Below are 26,916 nucleotides of genomic sequence, written 5' to 3' on the forward strand. Positions count from 1 at the left end.
ATGGGCGGGGCTGGGTGTTGGGGTCCCCGCCCCCCTCCTGCGCGGGGATTGGCTGCCGGCGGGGGCGCGGGCACAGGCCGGGCTCGGGTCGCGGGGCGGCGCTGCGGCCAGTCCCCGCCTCCTGCAGCCGCGGTGCTCGGCTGCGGCCCGGTCCGGCCTCGGGGAGCGGGGTCACGGGGCGCAGGAAGCGGCGGCGCGGGGAGCGGGCTCCGGGCACCGACACCGGAAGCGGATCCGCTGCTGAGTAATCCCGGCGGGAGGCCCGCTCCGCGCGCCGCAGGCGGAGCCGGACCGGACCGGGCCCGCAGCCCCATGGCCGGCGCCGGGCCCCCGCGGCGGGAGGACGCGGAGCCGGCGGCCGGGCCCCCGCAGGACGCGGAGCTGGCGCTGGCCGGCATCAACCTGCTGCTCAACAACGGCTTCCGGGAGTCCGACCAGCTCTTCCGCCGGCACAGGTGCCCCCGCGCCCCCTCCGCCCCGGTCCCCGCGCCCCTTCCAGCCCCGGCCCCCGCGCCCCCTCCGCCCTGGTCCCCGCGCCCCCTCCGCCCCGGTCCCCGCGCCCCCTCCGCCCCGGTCCCCGCGCCCCCTCCGCCCCGGTCCCCCCGCGCCCCCTCCGCCCCGGTCCCCCCGCGCCCCCTCCGCCCCGGTCCCCCCGCGCCCCCTCCGCCCCGGTCCCCCCGCGCCCCCTCCGCCCCGGTCCCCCCGCGCCCCCTCCGCCCCGGTCCCCCCGCGCCCCCTCCGCCCCGGTCCCCCCGCGCCCCCTCCGCCCCGGTCCCCCCGCGCCCCCTCCGCCCCGGTCCCCCCGCGCCCCCTCCGCCCCGGTCCCCCCGCGCCCCCTCCGCCCCGGTCCCCCCGCGCCCCCTCCGCCCCGGTCCCCCGCGCCCCCTCCGCCCCGGTCCCCGCGCCCCCTCCGCCCGGTCCCGCCCCCTCCGCCCGTCCCCGCGCCCCCTCCGCCCCGGTCCGCTCCGCGGGCTCCGGCCGCCCCTCCGCCCCCGAGGCCCCATCCCGGCCCGGGCCCGCCTCCCCCTCGGCCCGGGCTGCAGCGGCGCCGCGCCCCGCCCCCGGCGGCCTCTCTCCCGGACCCGCGGCCTCCCCGCCTCCTCGCCTCGCCTCTGAGGGGCGCCCTCCCGGGTCCGGGCGGTGTGACCCGCCCCGGTGCCCCCGCAGCTTGTGGGCCCGGAGCGCCGACCGCCGGGGCCTGTGCGCGGCGTCTGCGCCCCGCGCCCCGCCGTCCCGCCCTTCCCGGGCCTCTCCTCCGGGGCGGCGGGGGCGAGCCCGCGGGAGGGGGGAGGGGGGGGGGAGGGAGAGGGGGGGAGGGGGGCCGCACGTGCGGAGTCCGGCGCGGTCCGCGGGGGGGGGGGGGGGGGAGGCCGGGATGCGCCCGCGGCCTCGGAGGCGCTCCTTCCCGGTGCGCTCCCGGGTCACGTGCCTCCGCTGGAGCGGGAAGGTGTGCGGGAGGGGGAGGGGGAGGGGGAGGGGGGGAGGGGCTGCAGCGCCCGCAGCTTTTCAGGCTCCTGGGGCACACTCTGCGGCTGATGGCACAGGCTGATGGCACAGCAGAGCGCTCGCCCTGCACTCCCCACCAAAGACCCGTTTCCTCCGCGCAAGTCTCTTAACCTGGAAACAGAACTTCTCAGCGTGACGCAGACCTTTCACCTTGAAAGCGCACCGTCCCGTCCCGTCCAGGCTGATGCCGAGCAGACACCGTCCCTCTCGCAGGATGTGTGGCCCCGAGAACACTGTCATGAAAAAGGAGCGAAATCTGAGTGTCTGTACCTGCTCCCACCTTCCTCCCTGCTCTCAGTCCTCCCCCCCAGGGGGCCCCCTTAGAGAGTGGGAGGGAGCGGGAAGGGAGAAATTGAGGACCCAGGTGGGTTGCCTCTTGCAGGAGACCAGGGCCCTGGCAGGGAGGAGCCTGCCACCCAAGCACGTGCCCTAGAGGGGAATCGAACCCAGGACCGTTCAGTCCACAGGCGGACACTGTCCACGGAGCCAGGCCAGCGGGGCCCGTGCTTTTCTTCTTTGTGTGGCAGAGGGAGGCTGGAGTGGATCCTCTGTGGCTGCTGACCGACACCTTCTTTGTGTGTCTAGACACCACTTACTCTGAACTGTCCTCGGCTGCTTATTTTTAGCAAGAGGCCTGGTGCATGGATTCCTGCACGGTGGGGTCCCTCGGCCCGCACCCTCTCGTAATCCGGACCCTCAGGGGGTGTTGGAGAGCCGGTTTCAGCCCCATCCCCCAGGCCCGATCCAGACAAGAGGGAGCCCAGTCCAGTGCATTAAGCATCTGTCCCTGGTGGTCAGCGCACATCATAGTGACTGGTCATTCGGTCGCTGAGGCTTTTGTATAGAGAGATGATCATTTTTTCTGAACCGCCTAGTATTCTATTACTTGTGTATGACCCTGGTTATTGTCTCCTGAAGGCGCGAGATACCTGTTTCTGTGTTACGTTTTGTCCAGGCGGTTGTGTGCACAGGTGATGAGGGCAGGTGGTGAGTTTCAGGAAGACTTTTCCACAGCTCCCGCAGAGAGCACCTTGAGAGGTGTTTCTGGGGGGGTGAGTCTGTGAGGGGGTGAGTCTGGGGGGGTGAGTCTGTGAGGGGGTGAGTCTGGGGGGGGGTGAGTCTGGGGGGGTGAGTCTGTGAGGGGGTGAGTGGGGGGGGTGAGTCTGTGAGAGGGTGAGTCTGTGAGGGGGTGAGTCTGGGGGGGTGAGTCTGTGAGAGGGTGAGTCTGGGGAGGGTGAGTCGGGGGGGTGAGTCTGTGAGAGGGTGAGTCTGGGGGGGGTGAGTCTGAGAGGGTGAGTCTGGGGGGGGTGGTCTGTGAAGGGTGATCAGTCTGTGGGTGAGTCTGTGAGAGGGGAGTCTGTGAGAGGGTGGTCTGGGGGGGGGAGTCTGGGGGGGGGTGATTCCGGGGGGGTGGAGTCTGGAGAGGGGTGAGTCTGGGGGGGGGGTGAGTCGGGGGGGTGAGTCTGGGGGGTTGAGTCTTGAGGAGTGTTAGTCGTGTTGGGGGGTGCGTGGTCTGTGGGGTTGAGTCTGCTGAGGGGGTGAGTCGGGGGGGGGGTGTGATTCGTGTTATTGTTGAGTCTGTGAGGGGGTGAGTCACTGGGGGGGGTGGTTGTGGGAGGGGGTTGGTGTGGCGGGGGGTGGAGTCTGGTGTGTGTGGAGTTTGTGATGTTGAGTGGGGGGGTGAGTCTGTGAGGGGGGGTGAGTCTGTGGGGGTGAGTCTGGTGAGGGGTGAGTGTTGGGGGGGTGTGCTCTGGGGGGTGAGTCTGTGAGGGGGTGAGTCGGGGGGTGAGTTGTGGGGGGGTGGAGTCTGAGGGGGTGAGTGCTTGGGGGGGGTGAGTCGGGGGGGGGTGAGTCTGGGGGGGAGTCTGTTGAGGGGGGGGAGTGGGTCGTGATGTGGGTGTGAGTGGGGGGGTGAGTCTGTGGGGGGGTGAGTCTGGGGGGGGGTGAGTCTGGGGGGGGTGAGTCTGGGGGGGTGGTGGGTGAGGGGTGAGTCTGTGGGGGGGTGAGTCTGTGGGGGGGTGAGTTGTAGGGGGGGGTGAGTCTGGGGGGGGGGGGGGGTGAGTCTGTGAGGGGGTGAGTCTGTGAGGGGGGTGAGTCTGGGGGGGGTGGCGGTCTGTGGAGAGGGTGGAGTCTGTGAGGGGTTGGTCTGGGGGGGGTGAGTACTGGGCGGGTGAGTCGTGAGGGGGGTGAGGTCCTTGAGGGGGTGAGTCTGTGGGGGTGAGTCTGTGAGAGGGTGAGGTCTGTGGGAGGGGTGATTCTAGGGGGGGAGGGTGAGTCTGAGTGAGAGGTGAGTCGTGAGGGGGGTGAGTCTGTGAGAGGGGAGTCTGGGGTGTGAGGTCTGGGGGGGTGAGGCTGTGACGTCTGGGGTGAGTCTGGGGGGGGTGTGAGTCTGGGAGGGGTGATCTGGGGGGGGTGTAGTCTGGGGGTTTTGTGGGGGGGAGAGCGGGGGAGCTGTCCGGGAGGGTTTGCATTTTGTTTCTCGGTCACAGTTGACATGTGATGTTTGGTGCGCTGTAGCGGACACTTGCGTACGGTACGATGGGACCCCCTACAGGCCCCGCACGGCGAGGCTGACACCGCGAGGTGATCGCAGCCCTGGCTGTCCTTGTCCGCTCTGTTTGGAGGCGGGCCCGGAAGATGAGGGAGGAAGCCGGGATCGGCTGTGCTCTCTGCCACGTGGACAGGTTTCCGTGTGCCCGGTGTCCTGGGCGGGGCTCCAGGGGTGCGTGTCCCAGGAGCCTCCCTCAGGGACTGTCCGTGCCCGGCAGGGCTCTTCCCGTCGCCCACGTTGGTCCGGTTTGCACTTTGCCCTGCGACCTTGTTTCCCAGTGGCTGCTCCGCCTTCGGGGAGGACCGGGCCCGGTGTCCTCGGCATTCCCGGCTCAGCCCGTCTGCCGCTTCGGAGGGGCGTGTCTGGGTGGGCCCGAGGGGAAGGAGGAGCCCTGGGAGCCGGTGCAGGGCAGAACCGGGCACACGCTGGCTCTTTGTCCCGCAGCCTGCCCGCCCCTCGTGCTCTCTGCGGACCATGCAGTTTGCGTGGGAGATGGAGTCCGTGGAGGCTGCTTTGGCGTTAAAGTTAGCTGCCGGCGTGGCCCAGCGGGCGGGGCCTCCGCCTGTGCACCCAAGATCGCTGGCTCGGTTCCCAGTCAGGGCGCGTGCGGGGTTTCAGGGCCTGGTCCCCAGGAGGGAGCGTGCAGGAGGCAGCTGGTCTAGGATTCTCTCCCTCTCTCTCTCCCTCTCCCTCTCATTCCCCTCCTCTCCTCTCCCTCTCCTCTCCCTCTCCTCTCCTCCTCTCCCTCTCCCTCTCCCTCTCTCTCTCTCTCCCTCTCCCTCTCTCGTTTCTTCCTCTCCCTCTCCCTCTCCCTCTCTCTCTCTAAAATCAATATTAAAACACTAAAAAGTAACGTTAGCCTCCCTGTGGCATTAGGAACTGCTGTCCCCTCGGTGCCTGGCTGTGCAGGACTCCGCGGGGAGGATGGGGGGTCAGGATCCCGGAGAGAGCAGGGTCCCCCTCTCTCTGGCTTCCAGGATCCTCGTGAACCTACGGGATCCCACTGCCCCGCTGTGACGGGAGCCCTGTCAGGGACAGGACGTTTTATTGGAGGAGGCTCCTCCACCGTGGCGAGGAGGGTGGGCGTCCAGCTGCCCGTGAGGAGCGGCCCCTGCGCAGGAGCCAGCGCCCCGGCGGCCACTCTGAGTCCCTGGGGAGTGAACACGGTGCACAGCGGAGGCTCTGCCCTCGGGGGATCGCACATGCAGCCGCCATCCCCGTCATGCGGCCGATGCTGAGCCCCCAGCATGGGGTCCGGAGGCGGGGCCGCCTGCCCAGGCCCTGCTGCCTTTCCGAGCTCAGGCTGCCCAGCACCGGCCCCGCCCCTGGCCCTGGCCTCAGCTCAGCGCCCGGCCACGCTCACTGACACACGCCCACGCCTGCACGGCGGCCGTCTGTGCCGGGACGCCCGGGTGTGCCACGGACAGGAGCGGGCGGGGGCTGGAGACTGCCGGGGCTGAGCCGTGGGGGCAGCCTGCAGCCCAGCCAGCACCAGCGAGCACGCCCGGTGGGAGTGAGGGAGTGAGTTTCACGGGGAGGAGGGGGAGGGAGGAGGGGAGGAGAACAGGGAGGTGGTGGCAGGTTCTCGCCGATTCCTGCCGTAGATATGGATAACGCCGCGTCTTGTCGTGTCAGCTGAGACAGGAAGCATGTCGCGGTTACAGTGAGTGTTCTCGGAGGAGAAATGGCATGAAAGGACGGAGTTAGTGCCTGGTCGGTGCTGTGAATTGCGATATTTTTCTTTTTCACTGCACTTGACGAACATGGCAGCAGTGTATTCAAAGCAAGAAAAACGGGTGCCCTGGCCGGTGTGGCTCAGTGGATAGAGCGTCGACCTGCAGACGGAAGGGTCCCAGGTTCGATTCCGGTCAAGAGCAGGTACCGTGGTTGCGGACACATCCCCAATGGGGGGTGTGAAGGAGGCAGCTGATCGATGTCTTTCTCTCATCGATGTTCCTACCTCTCTATCCCTCTCCTTTCCTCTCTGTAAAAAAAATCAATAAAATATATATTTTAAAAAGAAAGAGAAATGGATGGTCAGCAACGTGTGTGTATTTAACATGAAGACCTGGGTCCTCAGTCGTCCGGCGCTGTCTGTGGCACATGCTGCCGGCGAGAGGACGGAGCAGCCTCTGGGGACGCAGCCTGCGCCCCGCAGAGCCGGGCTGGGCTCAGCGCCCTCGGGCGGGGGCGGGGTGTCCGTGGCCGCTGTGTGGCACCCCAGCCCTCGCCCCGCCAGGCTGTCCCCATCCCTTCCTTGTTGCTCAAGAGTTTCAGAACCTCCGGGCGGCAGGCGGGACACAGGTTCCTCATCCAACAGGAAGCGTCCGTTACTGCCGGGAGCGGCCGGGGCGGGACTCGGCGAGGAGCAGGTCCATCCTTCCCCAGGGGTTCTTGCTTCACATTTACCTGTTCTTATTTAACACGTGTTTTATTGTTGGTGGTATTGCAGATGCCTCCCCCTCCCCCCCACCCCGCCCCCAGGTCTCCACCTGCCTATTGCCCATGGCCGTGCCTGCAAGTCCCCCAACCCCACCCAGAGGCAGCCGGTCTGTCCCCCGCCTCCTGCTTCCGGTCTTACTATTTATTCATTTATTCATTGATAGTCCTCACCGGAGGATGTTTTCCATTGGCTTTTAGAGAGAGAGTGGAAGAGAGAGGGAAGGACAGAGAGAAACATCGAGGTGAGAGAAACACATCGGTCAGCTGCCTCCTGCACGCCCCCTCCTGGGGATCGAGCCCAACACCTGGGCATGTGACTGACTGTGAATAGAAGCTTGGCCTCCTGGCTGGCTGCTGGTCCATTCTCCACGCAGAGCCTCACGGGCGGGCTGCGGGCGGGCAGCGCGCGGGCTGGCTCGAGGCTGCCCATAGTGTGTGTGGTTTGGACGACATCTGAGTCGCTGTCCGTGCTGCTCCACCTGCTGTTGGCGTTTGTGGAGATGATGGAGGCGTGACTTTAGAGAAGGAACAGATAGAAATCGAGCCCTCGCTGGTGCGGCTCAGTGGATAGAGCGTCGGCCTGCAGACTGAAGGGTCCTGGGTTCAATTCCAGTCAAGGGCACAGGCCCGGGTTGTGGGCTCGATCCCCAGTGTGGGGCATGCAGGTCAGTGACTCTCATCATTGATGTTTCTGTCGCTCTCTCCCTCTCCCTTCCTCTCCGAAATCAGTGGGGAAAAGAATTTTTTTAATGTAAATCTTCTGCCCACCCCTGATCATACCTCCTCCTCTGCTCATCCCTCTGGGATGTCCTGCCTTTTGGCCTTGGGAACAGGGTCTGTCCGTCCGGTGTCTGATGTTGTTTTCAGTTTCCACGGGAAGGTTAATACGTTTAGAAACAGTCAATTGCTTCTTTGTATTCTCAGCAGCTTTTCTTCGGGAAAGTCCTTACACAGAGAGAGAAAAAACAGCCATTTCTCCAAAGGAGAAATCAGAGGGCTCCAAGGACACAGGGGGAGCTTTTTCATATGTTTGCTTGTGTCTTCACTGTTTATTTTGAAGAAGAGCCTACATCTTCCAAAGCACGTGACCTTGTCTGGTCGATCCCGTGTCCCATGTTCCCACAGGACACGTGTTACCGTGTAGTTCAGAGGTTGGCAAATCCCTTCCTTCCCGAAGGCGGCTCTGGCTGCTGGCCAGTCCCGTTTAGGACGTGGTTGTGACGGACGGCAGAGCGGGCGGGCCCCTTACATTGGACGGGGATGGTGTGATTTGGTTTCCGATTTGGCTCACACGGGGACAGGGAGTGGCCGGGCGCTGGGGGAAGGGGAGGGGGAGGGGGGCGGGGATGGCTGACTCTGAGAGTTGTTTGGGAGAGGGGTTTGAGGGGGGTGGACCATGGTGAAACCCTGAGGATGGTCCTTGTTTCATGTGCATAAAGTTTAGAACACATTTTGCCTTTTTTTTTTTTTTTTTTACTTTAAAAAATATTTTTATTGACTTTGAGAGAAGGGGAAAGGAGGAATAGAGAGATAGAAACATCGATGAGGCGAAGTCATCAATGGGCTGCCTCCTGCACACCCCCGACCGGGGATCCAGCCCACAACCGGGCCTGTGCCCTGACCAGAAATTGAACTGTGACTCCTGGTTCCTGGGCCAGTGCTCAACCACTGAGCCACACTGGCTGGGCATGTTTTCATTTTTAATGAAATGCTTGATGAATGTCAATCGCCTCGGTTTGGGCATGTATTTGCAGATGGCGGATGGTGGGTTGGCTCACAAAGGCAGCCTCTCTTAGGATTTGACTTTCTCGTCCCCGTCATACCCCCCTCCCCCGCCCCACCCCGGCTCTGACGGAGGGGGCGGGCCGATGCGGCTCCACAGACCGACGGGGCCCCCCCTGCGTCTCTGACTTCCTCTCAGGGCAGCGCCACCTGCCGGAAGCCCTTCCCTTCTCCCCGTCATGGGGACCGGGTCACGACCCCCGCCGAGCGAGTGTTGTTAATTATTCCTGTTCTGTTTTCTTACAGGAATCACAGCCCCTTAATGAGCTTTGGAGCCAGCTTCGTCAGCTTTCTGGTAGGTAGGCGTGGGGAGAGAGACTGCGTGAGGCGGTGAACATGTAACGTGTGTTTCCGTGGCTCCTGCCTGTGTGGATTCATGGTGGTGAAGGACCCTTTGGAGTTCTGCCGGAGTGTGTTTCTCAGCATCTCCAAGGGGCTCAGGAGTCTGGAGAAGGGGCTGCTCTAAATTATTAGAGTCCAGAGACGAAACATACTTTGGGAAGGCATTTTGGGGGCAGGAGAAGACTTAGCTGAAGGAACCAAATCCTCCTGTCTCTCTGGACCCCTTGCTTTTTATTAGCACATGTCCTAAAGCTAGGTGGACATACAGATCAAAGGGTAAGGTTTGGTATACGGAATCATTGTCGGATTGGGGAAACCGCCTACGGCTGTTCAGGTGTTTGGCCAGCAGGAGGCAATAGCATGCAGATTGGAATGCCCTCAGCTGTCTGGCAGCGAGCAATCATCCATGCAGGTGTTTAGATGAGGGGAAACGCCCTCAGCCGTTTCCAGCAGGCAGCCCTCAAGGTTCCATCAGCCTTTCGATGAATTTATGACCTGCTGGGATCAGCCTCGGCAGAGCTTAAAGCTGGAGCGAAGACTGCCTGTTCACCAGCACCTGTGGGAAATCCTCTCTCCCGGTTTTAAAAAGAAGATGCTATAGCTTATAGAGCATTCTCGTTTTCCCAGCCTAAATCCATTTTAAGTGAAAATGCAGTTATGGAAATACCTTCCCAACATTTAAAACTGCATTTGAGTGAAAAAGAATCAGCGGTTGGCTGGGAAAGGTCTGCTCTCACGTCACGGGGTACACGTGGCTGGAAGGCAGGTGAGGCCACAGGGCTGAGGTGGGCGGTGGAGGCGGGTCCGAGTGTCACTTAACCTTCAGGCAGTTGGGGGCCGAGGTCAATCCGATGCTTTTATTTTTCAGAAACATTCCATAAGCTGTTTTCAGACTCAGTTTATTTAAAAGCCATCGTAGAATTGTAACAGAAAAGGACAAACAAACAAAACCCCAAGCAGAGACCAGTAGGAATGAGATAGAGGAAGCACTTAGATCCCAGGTTTAGGGAAACGGCAGCCTCGGGGTGCAGGCCGGCCCGGCTCCGGGGCCTGGGTGTGGTGTGAGCGGTTTTCTCGGATTTCCCGGGAACACAGAGCTCAAGGTCTCTGGGTGGAAACAGGTGCCTTCTCTCGGGAGCTCAGTCCTGGTGGGCTGGGCGTGGAGCCGGAGGGGGCCACCGGGAGCTCGGGGGCGGGGGCGGGGGGTGAGGTGTGTGGAGGTTGCTGGGATGAGGAGAGGGTGGGGGAGGGGAGGGAGGCGGTCTGGTCTGGCCGACTGGAAGCGTGCTTGTCGGGGTGAGGAGACAGGATGCCGGGCGGCCGGTGGGTGTGATGGGATCTCCCGGGTTCACTCCCAGATCCTTCCAGAGCCCGGTGCCTGGCTCTGCCGAGGCACTCACCCCGGGAGCCTCAGTCCTGCGGGTGGGAAGAGCAGGTCCCTCCGTCACACGGGGCCTGGAGCAGCAGCCGCCAGCCGTGCCGAGAAGCCCGTCCGGGGCGTGTTCGCTGAGCACAGCCCGTTCCCCACGCGAGCCGGACCGACCACACGCAGACGTCTTCGCAGGGACCGGTCACCGCCGTCCTGGAACACGCTTTCCACGGAACACGCACCACGTGTGTCCCGTAAGGTGACCAGACGTCCCGCTTTTGGCGGGACAGTCCCGATTTTTAACAATTTATCCCGCTGCGTTTTAAAACAGTCCCGATTTTTGAAACTGTTTTAAAATGCCGAGGGACAAATTGTTAAAAATTGGGGCGTCTGGTCACTTTCGTGTCCCTCGGTATCTGTGCCCGGGATGGGCCGCGTCCCCGGTGGGAGACTGAGCCTGCGATCAAACCGAGTTAGGTGGCCAGTCAGAGCCCTCGGGGCTCTCGTCACCGTGTGTGTCACAAGAACAAGGCGGTGGACGGCGTTGTCCCCGTGCACGTCCTCCTGCCGGCCTGGAGGGCAGGCGGGCCGCTGACGGTCCCCTCGCTGCGAGGTCTCGTTTGTGTGGGGCGTCGCCGTCGTACGCGGGCGATCCACACGCGCCCGCCTCACCGTGCCTCCGTTTCCCTCGGAGAACGCCATGATGACGTTTGAGGAGGAGAAGATGCAGCTGGCGTGCGAGGACCTGCGGACGACGGAGCGGCTGTGTGAGAGCGAGGAGGCGGGCGTGATTGAGACCCTCAGGAACAAGATCAGGAAGAGCGTGAGTGCGGCCCTTCGCCGGCCCAGGGTTCAGTGTTTGCCAAACGTGTTCCTTGTTTTGTTTTTGTTTTTTCTTTTCCCCCTTTATTGGCTAAGGTGTGCTTCTCCCCTCATGCCCCCCCAGCCTCCAGTCCTGCCCTCAACCTCCCCCCACCGTTGTCTGCGTCCATTGGTTATGCTTCTATGCATGCATACAAGTCCTTTGGCTGATGTTTGTTTTGTGAGTTGTTTTTTCCCCCCAGGAATTTTCCCATTGATTTTTAGAGAGAGTGGAAGGAAAGGGGAAGAGAGAGAGAGAGAGAGACATTGATGAGAGAGACATCAGTGGTTTTATTTTGGGGAAGTAGGAACGTGTGTAGTTTTGTAAACGGTGACCCCCCCTCAGTTCTGTGCCGGCTTTCCTGTCCCCGTGAGCTCGGGTTTATCATTAGGAGACTTGTCTTTGGGTTGGGGTCTCAGCTGGTGGTGAGGAGCAGCTGAGCAGCGGGCGGGGGAGGAGCGGCTGGCTGGGGAGGAGCGGGGGAGAGGAGGGCAGGCAGGGGCAGGAGCGGCCTGCGGGTGTGTGTGTGTGTGTGTGTGTGTGTGTGTGACACGGTCTCGGCGCCTCGTGGCGGCCCTGTCTCAGCGCCGGGGCTGGTGGAGCGAGAGGCGTGCTCCGTGGAGACTCACCGTGTGCTGTGCCTCCCCCGCAGGCGGACGCCCGGAGGTCGGCGCCCTCCGTGGTGGACCGGCTGCAGCGGCAGATCATCGTGGCCGACTGCCAGGTGTACCTGGCCGTGCTGGCCTTCGTCAAGCAGGAGCTCTCAGGTACGGCCGCGGGCGGCGTCCGGGCCGCGGGCGCACAGCCGGGAAGCCTCTTTTCTTAGAGCGGCTCCAGTGTCAGCCGTGGAAAGGAGGTGGCCCGGCCCTGTCCGGTGTGGCTCGGTGGATAGAGCGCCAGCCTGTGGACAAAGGGTCCCGGATTCGATTCTGGTCCCTGTCTCCCTGTCTTAGTTGCAGGTGCCTCCCCGGCCTGGGCCCTGGTCAGGCGTGTGCAGGAGACAACCATTGGTGTGTCTCACTCACGTCGATATTTCTCTCTGTCTTCCCCTCTCCCTTCCTGGGTCTAAAAATCGGTGGGGAAAATGAATAAATAAATAGATAGATAGATAGATAGATAGATAGATAAAATAAAAATAAAAGTCGGTGGGGACGTCCTCGGGAAGATTAACAGAAGGAGAGGAGGAAGCCCGTGGCAGCTTGGGCGTGATGCCAGGTTATTCCTCGGGAAACTGCCTCGTGGTTCTGCGTTGTGTTCTGTGGGCCTGGTTCAGAGCTCTTGCTGATCAGTCCCTGAGTGTGGGCTGTGGGTGAGCGGTGACAGCGACGAGGGTGACGTCACCATCACCCCACGCTTCACCAAGATTCTAGTTCTGAGGCTTTCTCCCCACTTGTCCCATGTCCCCATGGGGGTTGTGCAGGAGGCAGCTGTCAGTGATTCTCTCTCATCGTTCATGTTTCCATCTCTTTCTCCTTCTCCCTTCCTCTCTGAAATCAATCTCCCATCTAATAAAGAGGAAGCATTCAAATTGACTGTCCAACACACAAGATGGCCACCGCAAATGGCCGGCAAGGGAGGGCAGTTGGGAGCAGTCAGGCTGGCAGGGGAAGGCAGTTGAGGAGGGACCAGACTGGCAGGGGGGTGGATAGGGGATGATCAGGCTGGCAGGGGGGCGGTTAGGGGGTGATCAGGCTGGCAGGGGAGTGGTTAGGGGTGATCAGGCTGGCAGGGGAGTGGTTAGGGGTGATCAGGCTGGCAGGGGGGCGGTTAGGGGTGATCAGGCTGGCAGGGGAGTGGTTAGGGGTGATCAGGCTGGCAGGGGGGCGGTTAGGGGTGATCAGGCTGGCAGGGGGGCGGTTAGGGGGTGATCAGGCTGGCAGGGGAGTGGTTAGGGGTGATCAGGGGCGGCTTAGGGGGCCGGTTAGGGGTGATCAGGCTGGCAGGGGGGCGGTTAGGGGTGATCAGGCTGGCAGGGGAGTGGTTAGGGGTGATCAGGCTGGCAGGGGGGCGGTTAGGGGTGATCAGGCTGGCAGGGGAGTGGTTAGGGGGTGATCAGGCTGGCAGGGGGGCGGTTAGGGGTGATCAGGCTGGCAGGGGAGCGGTTAGGGGTGATCAGGCCCACTGTGGCCGGGGCGGGAACAGGCCGTGCAGCTCACTGTCTTCTCTCCCCGCCCAGCGTACATCAAAGGCGGCTGGATCCTCAGGAAAGCCTGGAAGATCTACAACAAGTGCTACCTGGACATCAACGCGCTGCAGGAGCTGCACCAGCGGCGGCCGGCGGGGCCGCGCTCGCCCGCCGACGCCGCCAACCACAACCACAGCGCGGCAGCGGCCGAGGAGGGGGTGTCGGAGGAGACGCTGAGCCGGCTTCGCGGCGCCGTGAGCTTCGGATACGGCCTGTTCCACCTTTGCATCTCCATGGTGCCCCCCAACCTGCTCAAAGTCATCAACCTGCTGGGGTTCCCCGGAGACCGCCACCAGGGGCTGTCCTCTCTCATGTATGCGAGCGAAAGTAAGGACATGAAGGCCCCTTTAGCTACGTGAGTAGCTGTGTTCACTGCTTCATAGATAACGTAGTGTTGAGTGAGGGGCCGCAGTCGGCCTGGGAGAGAAGCGGCAGGTAAAGCGGGTTTGGCGGACGTGAGGCTGTGTCTTTTTTTTAATGTTTTTATTGACTTCAGAGAGGAAAGGAGAGGGGGAGAGAAACATCCATGGTGAGGAGATAGGGATCAGCTGCCTCCTGCAGGCCCCACCTCGGGCCTGTGCCCTGGCCGGGAATCAGACGGTGACCTCCGGCTCCCAGGTCTGGCTCAGCCGCTGAGCCTCGGCCAGCCGGGCGGAGCTCACATCTTCCAGCGCCAGGCCGATGCGTGGTTTCGGGGTTTGTAGTCTCGCAGATGAGGGTTGTGTGTAGACAGGGAAACCATCCTATTTCCTGGTCTTGAACGAGGGGTGAGCCATGCTGGTGACCTTGGCCACAGTCACCGACATCCCAATTCTGATTTTTTTTTTTTTATATATATACTTTTTAATTTTTAAAATCTATTTTATTGATTTTTACAGAGAGGAAGGGAGAGGGATAGAAAGTTAGAAACATCGATGAGAGAGGAACATCAATCAGCTGCCTCCTGCACACCCCCCGCCGGGGATGTGCCCACAACCAAGGCACATGCCCTTGACCGGAATCGAACCTGGGACCCTTGAGTCTGCAGGCCGATGCTCTATGCACTGAGGCACTCCGGTCAGGGCCCAATCCTGGTTTTCAGGTTTAAAGGATAAACGTCGATAAGACATTTCTATGGTGAATTTTTGTTCTCTGTCCTCGTCTGGGTACCTTCCCTGAGGACTCTGGTCCCTCGGTCTCAGGTGTGGCTTTGGCTACTTTGCACGAACTGAAACCGAGTCACAGGGCCGTCAGTCTCAGCGTGAGTGGCAATGCCTTAACCACGAGAGTGCTGGTCAGAGCAGGAACCCCTCGTTCCTCCGTCTGTGAAAAATGGTGTGATGTGTCTCTCTCCCCCCCAGTTTGGTAAATCCCTGCCATTTGAGATTTGAATGCTTTTACCAGGCATTAGATGTGCTTGGGTGTCACACCACTTGTCGGGATTTTCCCGGTAATGTTGACATCACAGGGAGCCTTTGAGAGCTCGGTTTCTGCTCTCGTCAGAATGGCGGCATTTGGATATTTACTCTTAATGTGTGGTGGCTGTTAAAGAGATCGTTAACTTTCTTACTGTTTTGATTGATTGATTTCAGAGAGGAAGGAAGAGAGAAACATCAATGATGAGAGAGAATCACGGACCGGCTGCCTCCTGCATGTCCCCCCACACTGGGGAGGGAGCCCGCAACTGAGCACGTGCCCTTGACTGTACTTGAACTCGGGTCCCTTCTGTCTGCAGGCCAACACTCTTTCCACTGAGCTGAACTGGCTAGGGCGAGATAGTCAATTTTTCATTTCAAAAACGTTTTGTGGGCCACCCCCTCAACTCATTCCATGACACAAACCGTGGTCCTCCGTTAACTTGACTTAGCAGGTTTGAAACTTGGGATAATCATTGACGAGCTGCCTCTTGCACACCCCCTACTGGGGATGTGCCCGCCACCAAGGTACATGCCGAACCCAGGACTTTTCAGTCCGCAGACCAACGCTCTATCCACTGAGCCACACCGGTTTTGGCCACTTTGTCGTTTTTAAATGGAGCCTCTTCGAGGCCTAAGCAAGGCCTGCATCGGCTGCTCTCGTTTATGTAAGGTTTTATATAAAGTTTTGTATAAAGTGTGGCTTTGCCTGTGGCTCCTGCACCTGAACCCTGACTCTGACCCGCCCCAGTTGTGAGCACGGCGGAAAGCAATGTGCTCCTTCTGTGAACAGGGCCGCCTTCCTCGGGGGACAGGACATCGGCCCTGGGCCTGCCTTTGTGCCCGTCGAGTGGGGCGCCTCGGAGGCTGCAGCCGCCCGCATCTGTCCTGGTCTCCCCGGGTGCGGGCTGGTCTGCGTGAAGCTGCCGCTTTCCAAAAGCTGATACGGGCAGCTGCTCTGACGATTTAGGGAGTTTGGGGGAGCGGGGGTACCTGGGAGCGCACACGTGTGCTGTGTTTGGGGACGAAGCCCTGGGAGCCGGGCTCAGCATCCCCATCCCCCAGGCTGGCGCTGCTCTGAGGACGCAGAGGGTGGAGGTGGGGGGGGGGTGTGTGCCGTGTTTGAGAATGGAACCGGGGGAAGCCGGCTCAGCATCTCCCCCCCCCCCCCCCCCCCCCCCCGCAGACTGGCGCTGCTCTGAGGATGCAGGGGGTGAGGTGAGGGTGGGGGTGGGGGGGGGGGCGGGGGTGGGGGGGGGGGGGGACGGAGCCAGGGGAGCCGGGGTCCGGGCTCAGCATCCCCCCCCGCAGGCTGGCGCTGCTCTGAGGATGCAGGGGGTGGTGGTGAGGGAGGGGTGGAGGGGGGTGGGGTGCGGGTGCCGTGTTTGGGAATGGAGCCCCTGGGGTCCGGGCTCAGCATTCCCCCCCCCCCCCCCCCCGCAGGCTGGTGCTGCTCTGAGGTTGCCGGGGGTGGGGGGGGGTGGGATGGGGGAGTGGGGGGTGGGGATGGGGGTGTGGACGGAGCCAGGGGAGCCGGGGTCCGGGCTCAGCATCCCCCCCCCCCCCCCCCCGCAGGCTGGCGCTGCTCTGAGGGTGCAGGGGGGGGGGGGTGATGGATGGGGTGTGGGGGAGTGGGGGTGGGGTGGGGGTGGGCGGAGCCAGGGGAGCCGGGGTCCGGGCTCAGCATCCCCCCCCCGCAGGCTGGCGCTGCTCTGGTACCACACGGTGGTGCGCCCCTTCTTCGCGCTGGACGGCAGCGACCACCGGGCGGGCCTGGCGGAGGCCAAGGAGATCCTGCGCCGGAAGGAGGCGGCGTACCCCAACTCCTCGCTCTTCCTCTTCTTCAAGGGCCGCGTGCAGCGGCTGGAGGTGCGTGCCCTGTGGTCGGTACAGCCGCCCGGGACCCGCCGGATGGCCTCTCCGTGGGCGGGGGCTGCTGGGAGCGGGGGGGGGGGGGGGGGAAGGGGGGGGCTGCTGGGAGCGGGGGGGGGGGCTGGGGGAGCGGGGAGGAGACTGGGGGGAGCGGGGGCTGCTGGGAGCGGGGAGGGGGGCCTGCCTAGGGGGGGGGGCCTGCGCGGGGGGGGGGCTGCTGGGAGGGGGGGCTGCTGGGAGCGGGGGGGGCCTGCGCGGGGGGGGGGCTGCTGGGAGGGGGGGCTGCTGGGAGCGGGGGGGGCCTGCGCGGGGGGGGGGCTGCTGGGAGGGGGGGCTGCTGGGAGCGGGGGGGCCTGCGCGGGGGGGGGGGCTGCTGGGAGCGGGGGGGGGCTGCTGGAGGGGGGGGCCGCTGGGAGCGGGGGGGGGGCCGCTGGGAGCGGGGGGGGGGCCCGCTGGGGGGGGGGGGCCGCTGGGAGGGGGGGGCCGCTGGGAGCGGGGGCCCGCTGGGAGGGGGGGGGGCCGCTGGGAACGGGGGGGGCCGCTGGGAGGTGGGGGGGCCGCTGGGAGGTGGGGGGTGCTGGGAGTGGGCGGGGCGCTGGGTCTCTCCGATGGAGTCGCAGGCACGCGGTCTCCGTGCGGGGACTGGCCGGCGCTGAGACGTCCTGGAGGCTCAGTGGTTTTACACGAGGTGCTGCCCCCCGTCACGGCGGCTCCAGCGCTGGAGTCCTCCCGCCTCGTGTTTTCCGTGCTCCCCCGCACTCAGGGCGAGTCTGTGTCTAAAAGCCAAACTGGGAGACAAGTGTCAGGTTGCGGATGACCCTTTCTCTGCCGAGTCGTGGGTATTTTATTAAAAACTCCCACCGGCCATTTTTAACAGTATATTCTTACTGACTTTAGGGGGGAGGGGGAAGGGAGCGGGAGGGAGGGAGAGAAACATCCATGGAGAGAGGATCACTGATCGACTGCCTCCTGCACGCCCCACACGGGATCCATCCCACAACCCGGGCCTGTGCCTGACCGGGAGCCGGACCCGGCCTCCTGGTTCATAGGTGCATGCTCGTCCCCGAGCCACACGGCCGGGCTTCCCGGAGCCTTGGAATCGCTCTGTCCGTGCGCTCGGCCGGGTTTGGTGGCTGCTGGGACACGTGTGGAGTGATGCGCGTGTAGCGATCACAGGCGTCCGCGGTGACCCGTCCTCTCCCCCCTCAGTGCCAGATCAACAGCGCCCTGGCCTCCTTCCACGCGGCCCTGGAGCTGGCCGTGGACCAGCGGGAGATCCAGCACGTCTGCCTCTACGAGATCGGTGAGTGCGGGCCTGTGCGGCCAGGCTGTGGGCACACGGAGCCGGCAACTGCCCCGAGCCTGCCCTCTCTCCCCAGGGGGTGCAGGGCGATGGAGCTGCCCCGAGCCTGCCCTCCCCCAGGGGGTGCAGGGCGATGGAGCTGCCCCGAGCCTGCCCTCTCTCCCCAGGAGGTGCAGGGCGATGGAGCTGCCCCGAGCCTGCCCTCTCTCCCCAGGGGGTGCAGGGCGATGGAGCTGCCCCGAGCCTGCCCTCTCTCCCCAGGAGGTGCAGGGCGATGGAGCTGCCCTGAGCCTGCCCTCTGTCCCCCAGGGGGTGCAGGGCGATGGAGCTGCCCCGAACCTGCCCTCTCCCCAGGGGGTGCAGGGCGATGGAGCTGCCCCGAGCCTGCCCTCTCTCCCCAGGGGGTGCAGGGCGATGGAGCTGCCCCGAGCCTGCCCTCTCTCCCCAGGGGGTGCAGGGCGATGGAGCTGCCCCGAGCCTGCCCCCTCTCCCCAGGGGGTGCAGGGCGATGGAGCTGCCCCGAGCCTGCCCCCTCTCCCCAGGGGGTGCAGGGCGATGGAGCTGCCCCGAGCCTGCCCTCTCCCCCAGGGGGTGCAGGGCGATGGAGCTGCCCCGAGCCTGCCCTCTCCCCCAGGGGGTGCAGGGCGATGGAGCTGCCCCGAGCCTGCCCTCTCTCCCCAGGGGGTGCAGGGCGATGGAGCTGCCCTGAGCCTGCCCTCTCCCCCCAGGGGGTGCAGGGCGATGGAGCTGCCCCGAGCCTGCCCCCTCTCCCCAGGGGGTGCAGGGCGATGGAGCTGCCCCGAGCCTGCCCTCCCCAGGGGGTGCAGGGCGATGGAGCTGCCCTCTCCCTGGCTGGTTCAGGGCGATCAGCTGAACAGCCTGCCCTCTCTCCCCAGGGGGTGCAGGGCGATGGAGCTGCCCCGAGCCTGCCCTCCCCAGGGGGTGCAGGGCGATGGAGCTGCCCCGAGCCTGCCCTCTCCCCCCCAGGGGGTGCAGGCGATGGAGCTGCCCCGAGCCTGCCCTCCCCAGGGGGTGCAGGGCGATGGAGCTGCCCTCTCCCTGGCTGGTTCAGGGCGATCAGCTGAACAGCCTGCCCTCTCTCCCCAGGCTGGTGCAGCATGATCGAGCTCAACTTCCAGGACGCGTTCGGCTCCTTCGAGCGGCTGAAGAATGAGTCCCGGTGGTCGCAGTGCTACTACGCCTACCTGACCGCCGGTGAGTGCCTGCCGAGCACACTGTCCGCACGGCCCTCCCTGTGGCAGACACGCCTGTCACTTCTGGAAGGACCAGGCTCTGAGGAGAGAGAGACATGATAGGTAGATAGATAGATAGATAGATAGATGATAGGTAGGTAGATCGATCGATCGATAGATAGATAGATAGATAGATGGATGGATGCTAGGTAGGTATATATAATAGATAGATAGTTAATAGATAGATAGGCCTGAGGAGATAGATGATATTTAGATAGATAAGTAGGTAGGTAGGTAGGTAGGTAGATAGATAGATAGAGACGTGCTGCCCCCTGGTGGAGCCGCCTGGGAACAGCCGTTAGAGCGTGGCCTGAATTGTCTGCGCCCCTTGGTTGGCTGGTTTGGGAACATTTCCAGTGCCCCGGGCGGGCCTGGGCCACGCGAGAGGCACTTCCCGCGACACGTGAGCAGTAGCCGTGGTCTCTCAGTCTGCCAGGGGGCCACCGGCGACGCGGACGGCGCCCAGGCCGTCTTCAAGGAGGTGCCGCGGCTCTTCAAGAGGAAGAACAACCAGATCGAGCAGTTCTCCGTGAAGAAGGTGCGTGCCTGCGGACGGGCGCGGGGGCATGGAGGCCACATCCCCTCTCGCTCCTGGGGCGTCAGACCGACAGCGGGCACCCTCCCTGCCCACCCGCGCGGCTCCCCCGAGGGTTCGGGGCGAGGCTGGACACCGGCTCTGGGCGCGGGCGTGGGGGCGGCGGTCACCGCAGGCGGAGGGTCTGAGGGAGGAGACCTCGCCGACCTGCAGAGCCACGGGCACACCGCGGGGACAGCGTCGTCCAGCGCCGGTTCTCAGGATGGCGAGCACATCACATCCTCGAGGGAAAAATACTTTTTAATCGACCTCAGAGAGTACGGAAAAGAGGGGGAGAGAGGGAAACGTCAGAAATGAGAGAGAGTCATCCATCGGCTGCCTCCTGCACCCTGGGGATCGAGCCTGCGGCCTGGGCCTGGGCCCTGGCTGGGAATGGAGCCCTGCCCTCCTGGTTCATAGGTCGGCGCTGCTCACTGAGCCACACGGGCCGGGCCAGATCGCATTTCGACCTGATTTTTAAAAATTTTGCACATCCTGTGTACGACAGAAAGGCCCGGGACTGCGGGAACAGCACCCCTAATGTACCCAAGTCTTAGAGTTAAGGTTCAGCTGAATGGCTGAGGGCCCATGACTCCTGGCCACAACCTGAGTGTCCCACGGTTTTCATCTCGAGTTTCTGTTGAATGAGCGTCCAGTGACTTGGTTTGAGGACAAACTAGGCCCGTGGTCGGCAAACTCATTAGTCAACTGAGCCAAATATCAACAGCACAACGACTGAAATTCTTTTGAGAGCCAAAAACCGAATTCTGTGCATGGGCCACGAAGTTTCAGTCGCACTGTACGTGCTCGCGTGTGGTAATTTTTTTAAAATATATTTTATTGATTTTTTACAGAGAGGAAGGGAGAGGGATAGATAGAAACATCGATGAGAAAGAAACACCGATCAGCTGCCTCCTGCACACCCCCCACTGAGGATGTGCCCGCCACCGAGGTACATGCCCTTGACCTGAATTGAACCTGAGACCTTTCAGTCCGCAGGCCGACGCTCTATCCACTGAGCCAGCCCGGTTAGGGCCACACGTGGTATTTTGTGGGAGAGCCACGCTCACGGGGCCAAAGAGCCTCATGTGGCTCCCGAGCCGCGGTTTGCCGACCACAGGACTAGACTACAGTGTGCCAGGCCCGAGAGCCCCGCTCGGTAGGAAATGAGAAATTCCACAGGCGTCACCAGCCGGCTCCCCGGCTCCCTCCTCAGGTCCGGACGCCCCTCTCACCGGCACGGCACCGAATTGAGTTTCGTCCCCGGGGTCCCTCCCGAGTCACGGCCACGGAGTGAGGTGACAGCGGCCGAGGCACCTCTGCCCGCAGCCCGGAGACTGAGAGCGAGCGCTTCTCACAGACGCACTTGCCGCGCAGCCGGAGGTGGCAGGCTCCCAGGGGTCCGAACGGACCCTGTGACTGTCCCCACGGCGGTCACGGCCTCTGAGTGTGTTTGGAGAAGGCGTGGCTAATGGTGCTGACTCCCCGCAGGCCGAGCGGTTCCGGAAGCAGAGGCCCACCAGGGCGCTGTGCGTGCTGGCCTCCGTGGAGGTGCTGTACCTCTGGAAAGCCCTGCCCAACTGCTCCGCCCCCAGCCTGCAGCGGATGAGCCAAGGTAAAAACACACAACAAAAACCAGCCAGCCAGCCCGCCCGCAGCCTGGCTCCGGCGGGGAGTCCACCGTGCGATTCCCGGTCCGGGCACAGCCGGGGTTCTGGGTTCGATCCCCAGTGCCGAGGGTGCAGGAGGTGGCCGATCCATGATTCTCTGTCATCATGAGTGTTTCTCTCCTCTCCCTTTCTCTCTCTAAAAAAAATCCATAAAAACATTAAAGACAAAACAAAATAAAAAAAACACCCTTGCCGGTTTGGCTCAGTGGATAGAGTGTCAGCCCATGGACGGCAGGGTCCCGGGTTCGATTCAATTACAGGCTCGACCCCTGGCCCTGATCTGGGCAGGGCTTCCTGTTTGAGATTCGAGAGACTGTGTGGCTCCCCTCTCCCTCCCCCAGGAAACCCCCCATTCTTCTCTCCCCCCCCCCCCATGAGCCCACACCAAAGCGGCCCTGTCACCCCATGTATGTGAGATCCACGCTTGGTGCCGTGCACTGTGTGGGTTAGACACGCGTGTGATGGCGAGCATCCACGCTCACGGGTGCTATCGTGAACAGTCACGGCCCTCGGATCCCCCGAGTTCCCTCCCCCGGACCTGTGGATGCCCCTGGCCGGGGTCCTGCCCTCATGGGAGCCTTTCCAGGTCACGCAGTCGGGGTCACAGACCCGTGGCCTTCCGTGTCTCCTTCCGTGTAGTTCAAAGCAGCGTGTCGCCTCCCTGGCCCTGGGGTTTGTGCCTCTGCGTCTCTGAGGATCGTTGCTACACTGTGGGAGAGGGGACCCTCAGAGGGGGGTGTTTTTCTGTTCCTCACCCGGAGGACATGTTCCCATTGATTTTGGGAGAGGGAGAGACGGAGAGAATCATGGCTGTGAGACAGACACATCGACGGGCTGCCTCCTGCACGCGCCCCGACCAGGCCCGGCCGGGAGGAGCCTGCATCTGAGATCCGTGCCCTTGACCGGAATCGAACCCGGGACCTTTCGGTCCCTAGGCCGACGCTCAGTCCACTGAGCCGCACTGTCTCGGCCCCTCTGTTCTGGGCGGAGCTGTGCACGGGGCGTGCGGACCATCGAGGGCACTCTGGGCGGTGGTGGGCGCTGAGGGGTGTCCCTCTGCCTCCGCAGCCTGCCACGAGGTGGACGACGCGGCGGCCGTGGGGCTGAAGCTCCTGCTGCTCGGGGCCATCCACAAGTGTCTGGGCAACGCCGAGGACGCCGCCCAGGTACGGGCCGGGTGGGAGAGGGGGGTGGGGAGGGGAGAGGCACACGCACCCACCACGCCCGCCTCTGCCGTGGGCACCAGGGTTAGTGCAGCCCGGTTCCCGCACGCTCTGTACACGCGACTCCTCCGCCCACGCCGACACGCGAGGGGCCGCCCGCAGGCCCGGTGACGTGTGTCTCGCTCTCAGTTCTTCCAGCGCGCGGCCAGGGACGAGCTGTGTCGTCAGAACAACCTGTACATCCAGCCGTACGCGCTGTACGAGCTGGGCTGCCTCCTGCTGGACAGGCCGGAGGTGAGAGCGCGCGTCCTACGTCACAGCGGGCGGTGGGCCCGCGGCCGCCTTCGTTCGCGGAAAATGGATGGATGGGGGGTTGGGGGCGCTGCTTGTGTGTCTTTCCCACGCAGTGAGTCCAGGAGTTCTATCTGTTGAGGAGATCACGTCTTCTCTGGAATGAGATTTTGGGGCAAAACCTTAGTGAGGGGGACCCTGGCCGTTCCGGGAAGGCGTGTGGGCGGAGGCAGAGCTCATGCAGAGGAGCAGGGTCCGTGAGGATTCTCTGCGTCCGCCTCCTGTGTGCCTGGCCCGGCCCCTCAGCCAGAACCTTCCTCGTCTGTGAGTCGGGATGGAAAAGGACCTGCCTTGCCAATCTCATAGTGATGGTGGCGAGAGGAAGTGCGGACGCGCGGACGGTCACTTTAAGAACGTCAGAACGCCGTCTGTTAGCGCGGTAATTCCCGTGGCGACGTGTGGACGGCACGGGCAGGTTTCTTTGGAAAACAGGATTTCGGTGGCACCGGGCCTGCCTGCTGCCGGCCTTTGGGAGCTCGGTGGCGTCATATTGGTGTGAGGAGGGTGAATTAGCGAAATCCTGGCTTTTAGCAAGTTTCCCTCGGTTTCCAAATACGTGGGTTTCCGAAAGTTGAGTTATAAATCCCGGGAATCTGATGGTAGCATGTCCTTAAACCTGTAATGAGGGATAACTCACCGACTTCAAATAAGCTTTCCCCAGGTGTGAGCTCTTAGGGAGACCCTAACCTGGGCCGTTACGATGCTTCGGAGTTGTTTTTGTTTATGGGATGACAGTGAAGGCTGTGGGAACGGTTTATGGGGTAACGTCTCGATGTACACTTTTTGACATTGTTGGAGTCTGCACGGAATGAGTATCTGACTCCCCTCGGTGGCAGAATTGTCTGAATTAGTGTATCCCACGGGTCAGCAAACGGCGGCTCAGGAGCCACGTGCGGCTCTTTGGCCCCGTGAGTGTGGCTCTTCCACAAAATACCACGTGCGGGCACTCAGTACAGTGCGATTGAAACTCCGTGGCCTGTGCGCAGCAGTCTGTTGTGAACAAGTGGTGTTAGAACACTCGGGCCAAAGAGCCGCGTGTGGCTCGAGAGCCGCAGGTTGCGGACCGCTGGGATATCCTCCTGCTTTGACCTTTTCTGCTGGGGGAAGCGGAGTGTGAGGAGATGTGTGTGTTTTTCCTTCGCAGACGGTGGCGAGAGGCCGAGCACTGCTGCTTCAGGCGAAGGTAAGCGCCCGAGCTTCCCGCCGGGGCCTGCCCTCCGCCGGGGACACTGAGCCCCGGAGGTTTGGGGACGTGACTGTCCGGTGGGTGTTCCTGGGAAGGGAAATGGCGAAGGTGAACCAGCCAGCCCTGGAGCTCCGAGTCATAGACACTCCTGCGAGCGCTCACCTGCGTTATAAACCCTCCTTTCTGTGAGTGGGGAAGGGACTTGGTATTTCATCACCACGTTCCCAAATAAAGGATTTCCCACCACCGCTTACACGGAGCTTACACAAGCAAAACACCAGAGACGCAGTCATGATGAGCCATTAGCATTCTTTTTTTTTTTTTTTTTAATATATATATTTTATTGATTTTTTTATAGAGAGGAAGAGAGAGGGAGAGAGTTAGAAACATCCATGAGAGAGAATCGTGGATCAGCTGCCTCTTGCACACCCCTTACCGGGGATGTGCCCTCAACCAAGGTGCATGCCCTTGACTGGAATCGAACCTGGGACCTTTCAGTCTGCAGGCGACGCTCTATCCACGGAGCCAAACCAGTTTCAGCAACCATTAGCATTCTTAAAAAAGGCATACCCTGGCCAGTATGGCTCCGTGGACAGAGCGTTGGCCTGTGGACTGAAAGGTCCCAGGGTTGATTCCCTGTCAGGGCCTGTGCCCGGGTTGCAGGCTCGGTACCCCGTGGGGGGCGTGCAGGAGGAGCCGATGCATGCCTCTCCTCATCAATGTTCTTATCTCACCCTCTCCCTTCCTCTCTGAGATCAATCAAAGAATATTTTTAAAAATCGGAAAGCTCAGCGATTGGGAAATCAGACCAGTGGGTGCAGAGCCCTCAGAGGGAGGGGGGGTCCCGGGCCGGACAGACCTTGGTTTGCCCCGCGGTGCGGGCTCGTCCCGCCCTCAGCCCTCGCCTGCTCTTCCAGGAGGACTTCTCCGGCTACGACTTCGAGAACAGGCTGCACGTGCGCATCCACGCGGCGCTGGCCTCGCTGCGGGAGCTGGTCCCCCAGTGACGGGCCCCGCCGGCCGCCGGGCTCTGCCCGGAGCTGGGAGCAGAGGACGCTGCCATCGAGGACGGCTTCCTCCGGCCCCGCGCAGGGACACTCCCCCGGTCCCCGGAGGGGAGGAGCTCGGAGGAACCGTCACCCGGGAGGGCTCAGTGGCCTTGTTCGGACACTTTAGTTTTGTGATTTATTATTTTTAAAATAAAAACCAAGCTGCACATCCAACCTGCAGTCCTGTGGGCACGGCTGCCGCCAGCACACGGCGGGCGGGCGGGGAGTGCCGTGCCGGTTCCTCGGCGACCGGATGGCCGGCACCTGTGTTCTGAAGGAATCGGTGTTCTTCTCGGCCCTCGTGCTGCCCATGGGAGGACCGTGGCACAGACATGCTAACCCCCAGGGCCCCGACCACGACACTCGGGCACAGACGGCGATTGGTGTGCCCCGTTAGCTCTTCCTGTTTCCGCGGGCCCATAGAAGGCCGGTCTCCGGCCAGGACGCGAATGCCCTCACTGTACAGCGCGAGTGGGAGAACTCAGTGTTCCTTGTTTCCCTCATTAAACACCTGCTCTTCCGCTGACGTGCCATCGCCATGTGTATGTCCAGGTCATCCGCAGTGTTTCCGAGGGATGGCGCCATCGGCAGGCTTCGCGGGCGGCCTGGCCGGATGCCCTCCCTGCCCCCTCGCTCAGGGTATTGGATTCGACGGGTTAGGAGTTATTTTAAATCCTTTGTCGCTCATTTTCATGGTCGTTTAACTGCACCTTGGTCCAGTGCTGCACCCCTGTGTTTTGAAGAATCATAATACCTCAGTCCCACCCTAGCCGGTTTGGCTGGCAGACTGAAGGGTCCCGGGTTCAATTCCCGGTCAGGGCACGTGCCCAGGTTGTGGGCTCGATCCGCAGTCGGGCAGGCGGGAGGCAGCCGATCAAGGATTCTCTCTCATCACAGATGCTTCTGTATGTCTCTCCCTTCCTCTCTGAAATCAATAAAAATCTATTTTGAAAGAAATGCCTTAGTCCCTTAAGGGTTTCTGCCATGTGTGTGTGGCTCACGTGGCTCCATCGTAAGGTTGGATTTTTTTAAAGTTTATACTGAGCTGCGTCTGCCATCTTGGGGGGTCATTTATTCACGTGTCCGTTTAGCCGAAGCGTGATCCTATGCAGCGTTCATGCTTTGTGCTGCTTTTCCCAGCACAGCGTGAGCCTTGTGACGGTCGGCAGGTGTAATTACGTAACCAGGCGGAGGAGATGGTCATTCTGGGGAGGCAGTGGGTGTTCTTCCCTGACCTGGGCTCTCACCCTCGTTTCCCCTGCCGAAGGACACGTGATTGGTGTGAGGCCGGAGAGAGAAGGCCGCCCCCCCCTCCAGAGGGCGTGGACGCCTAGCCACGAAGACGCTTTCTGCAGAGAGGGCTCCGAGCCTGGGCATCCCGGCCCCTGGCCCAGCGGGTCTGAAGGGAGGAACGCCCTGGATCTTTACCACGTGGCTCTCGCCGTCCGTTCTCCTCTCGGCTGCTGGGTACCGGCAGACTCCCCAAGGCCCAGCGTTTGGGGACCGCCGATGCATCAGCGTCCCCACTGGCGTTTTCAGCTCAAATGGTGTTGGAATCATTCTGCAGCAGAGATGGAAGACCTGTGCTTAGTAAATTTTTAAAAAATGGTCCCTGCATTGCCGAGACCGGTTTGGCTCAATGGATAGAGCGTCGGCTTGGGGACTGAAGGGTCTTGGGTTCGATTCCGGTCAAGGGCATGTACGTTGGTTGCGGGCATACCACCAGTAGGGGGTGTGCAAGAGGCAACTGATCGATGACTCTCGATGTTTCTAACTATCTCCTTCCTCTCTGTACAAAATCAATATAAAAAATAAATAAAATGGTCCCTGCAATAGCTGCTGTAAGAAGCGCTTCTCCAGAGAGAATTCAAGATTTCAGCCAAGTGTGTGTGTGCCATTCACCTCACAAGAGACGGCGTTGCCCCGTCCAGGAGGCTTCCCGTTAGTCGTGAATGCGGGTCTGAGCTCAGGGCAAGCAGCTGGAGGTGCTGGTCTCTCCCCTGGTGTTGGGGCACGGATGGGCTGGGCCGTGACCCAAACCTCTGAATTTGTGCCAGTAATC

The 26,916-nt window shown here is 62.4% G+C and overlaps 1 protein-coding gene across 3 annotated transcripts; it reads left to right on the forward strand.

Annotated features, from left to right (window-relative positions):
• Nucleotides 1-181: 181 nt before the first annotated feature.
• Nucleotides 182-25,687, forward strand: TTC39C (tetratricopeptide repeat domain 39C). 3 transcript variants are annotated; one of them, XM_036419064.2, is made up of 14 exons: nt 183-455; nt 8,528-8,576; nt 10,687-10,815; nt 11,507-11,621; nt 13,031-13,394; nt 16,134-16,302; nt 17,515-17,608; nt 18,716-18,823; nt 19,290-19,399; nt 20,927-21,050; nt 22,174-22,271; nt 22,458-22,562; nt 23,764-23,802; nt 24,723-25,683. In XM_036419064.2, the coding sequence occupies exons 1-14, from the start codon at nt 313-315 to the stop codon at nt 24,810-24,812; spliced, it is 1,737 nt and encodes a 578-aa protein (XP_036274957.1). In that variant the 5' UTR covers nt 183-312; the 3' UTR covers nt 24,813-25,683. The 3 variants fall into 3 exon arrangements, with proteins under 3 accessions (XP_036274959.1, XP_045430416.1, XP_036274957.1); XM_036419066.2 differs by lacking the exon at nt 8,528-8,576 and having other exon boundaries at nt 182-455; XM_045574460.1 differs by lacking the exons at nt 10,687-10,815; nt 11,507-11,621; nt 13,031-13,394; nt 16,134-16,302 and having other exon boundaries at nt 182-455; nt 24,723-25,687.
• Nucleotides 25,688-26,916: the final 1,229 nt, after the last annotated feature.

The sequence above is a fragment of the Pipistrellus kuhlii genome, unplaced genomic scaffold, assembly GCF_014108245.1.
Source record: "Pipistrellus kuhlii isolate mPipKuh1 unplaced genomic scaffold, mPipKuh1.p scaffold_m20_p_6, whole genome shotgun sequence".
NCBI classification, from domain to species: Eukaryota; Metazoa; Chordata; class Mammalia; order Chiroptera; family Vespertilionidae; genus Pipistrellus; species Pipistrellus kuhlii.

Excerpts from the sequence above, each read along its gene's own strand:
- TTC39C (XM_036419064.2), top strand. The coding sequence starts at position 313 with ATGGCCGGCGCCGGGCCCCCGCGGCGGGAGGACGCGGAGCCGGCGGCC. Across the intron at positions 456-8,527 it reads CAGCTCTTCCGCCGGCACAG|GAATCACAGCCCCTTAATGA; the intron begins GTGCCCCCGCGC and ends GTTTTCTTACAG. Across the intron at positions 8,577-10,686 it reads CCAGCTTCGTCAGCTTTCTG|AACGCCATGATGACGTTTGA; the intron begins GTAGGTAGGCGT and ends TTTCCCTCGGAG.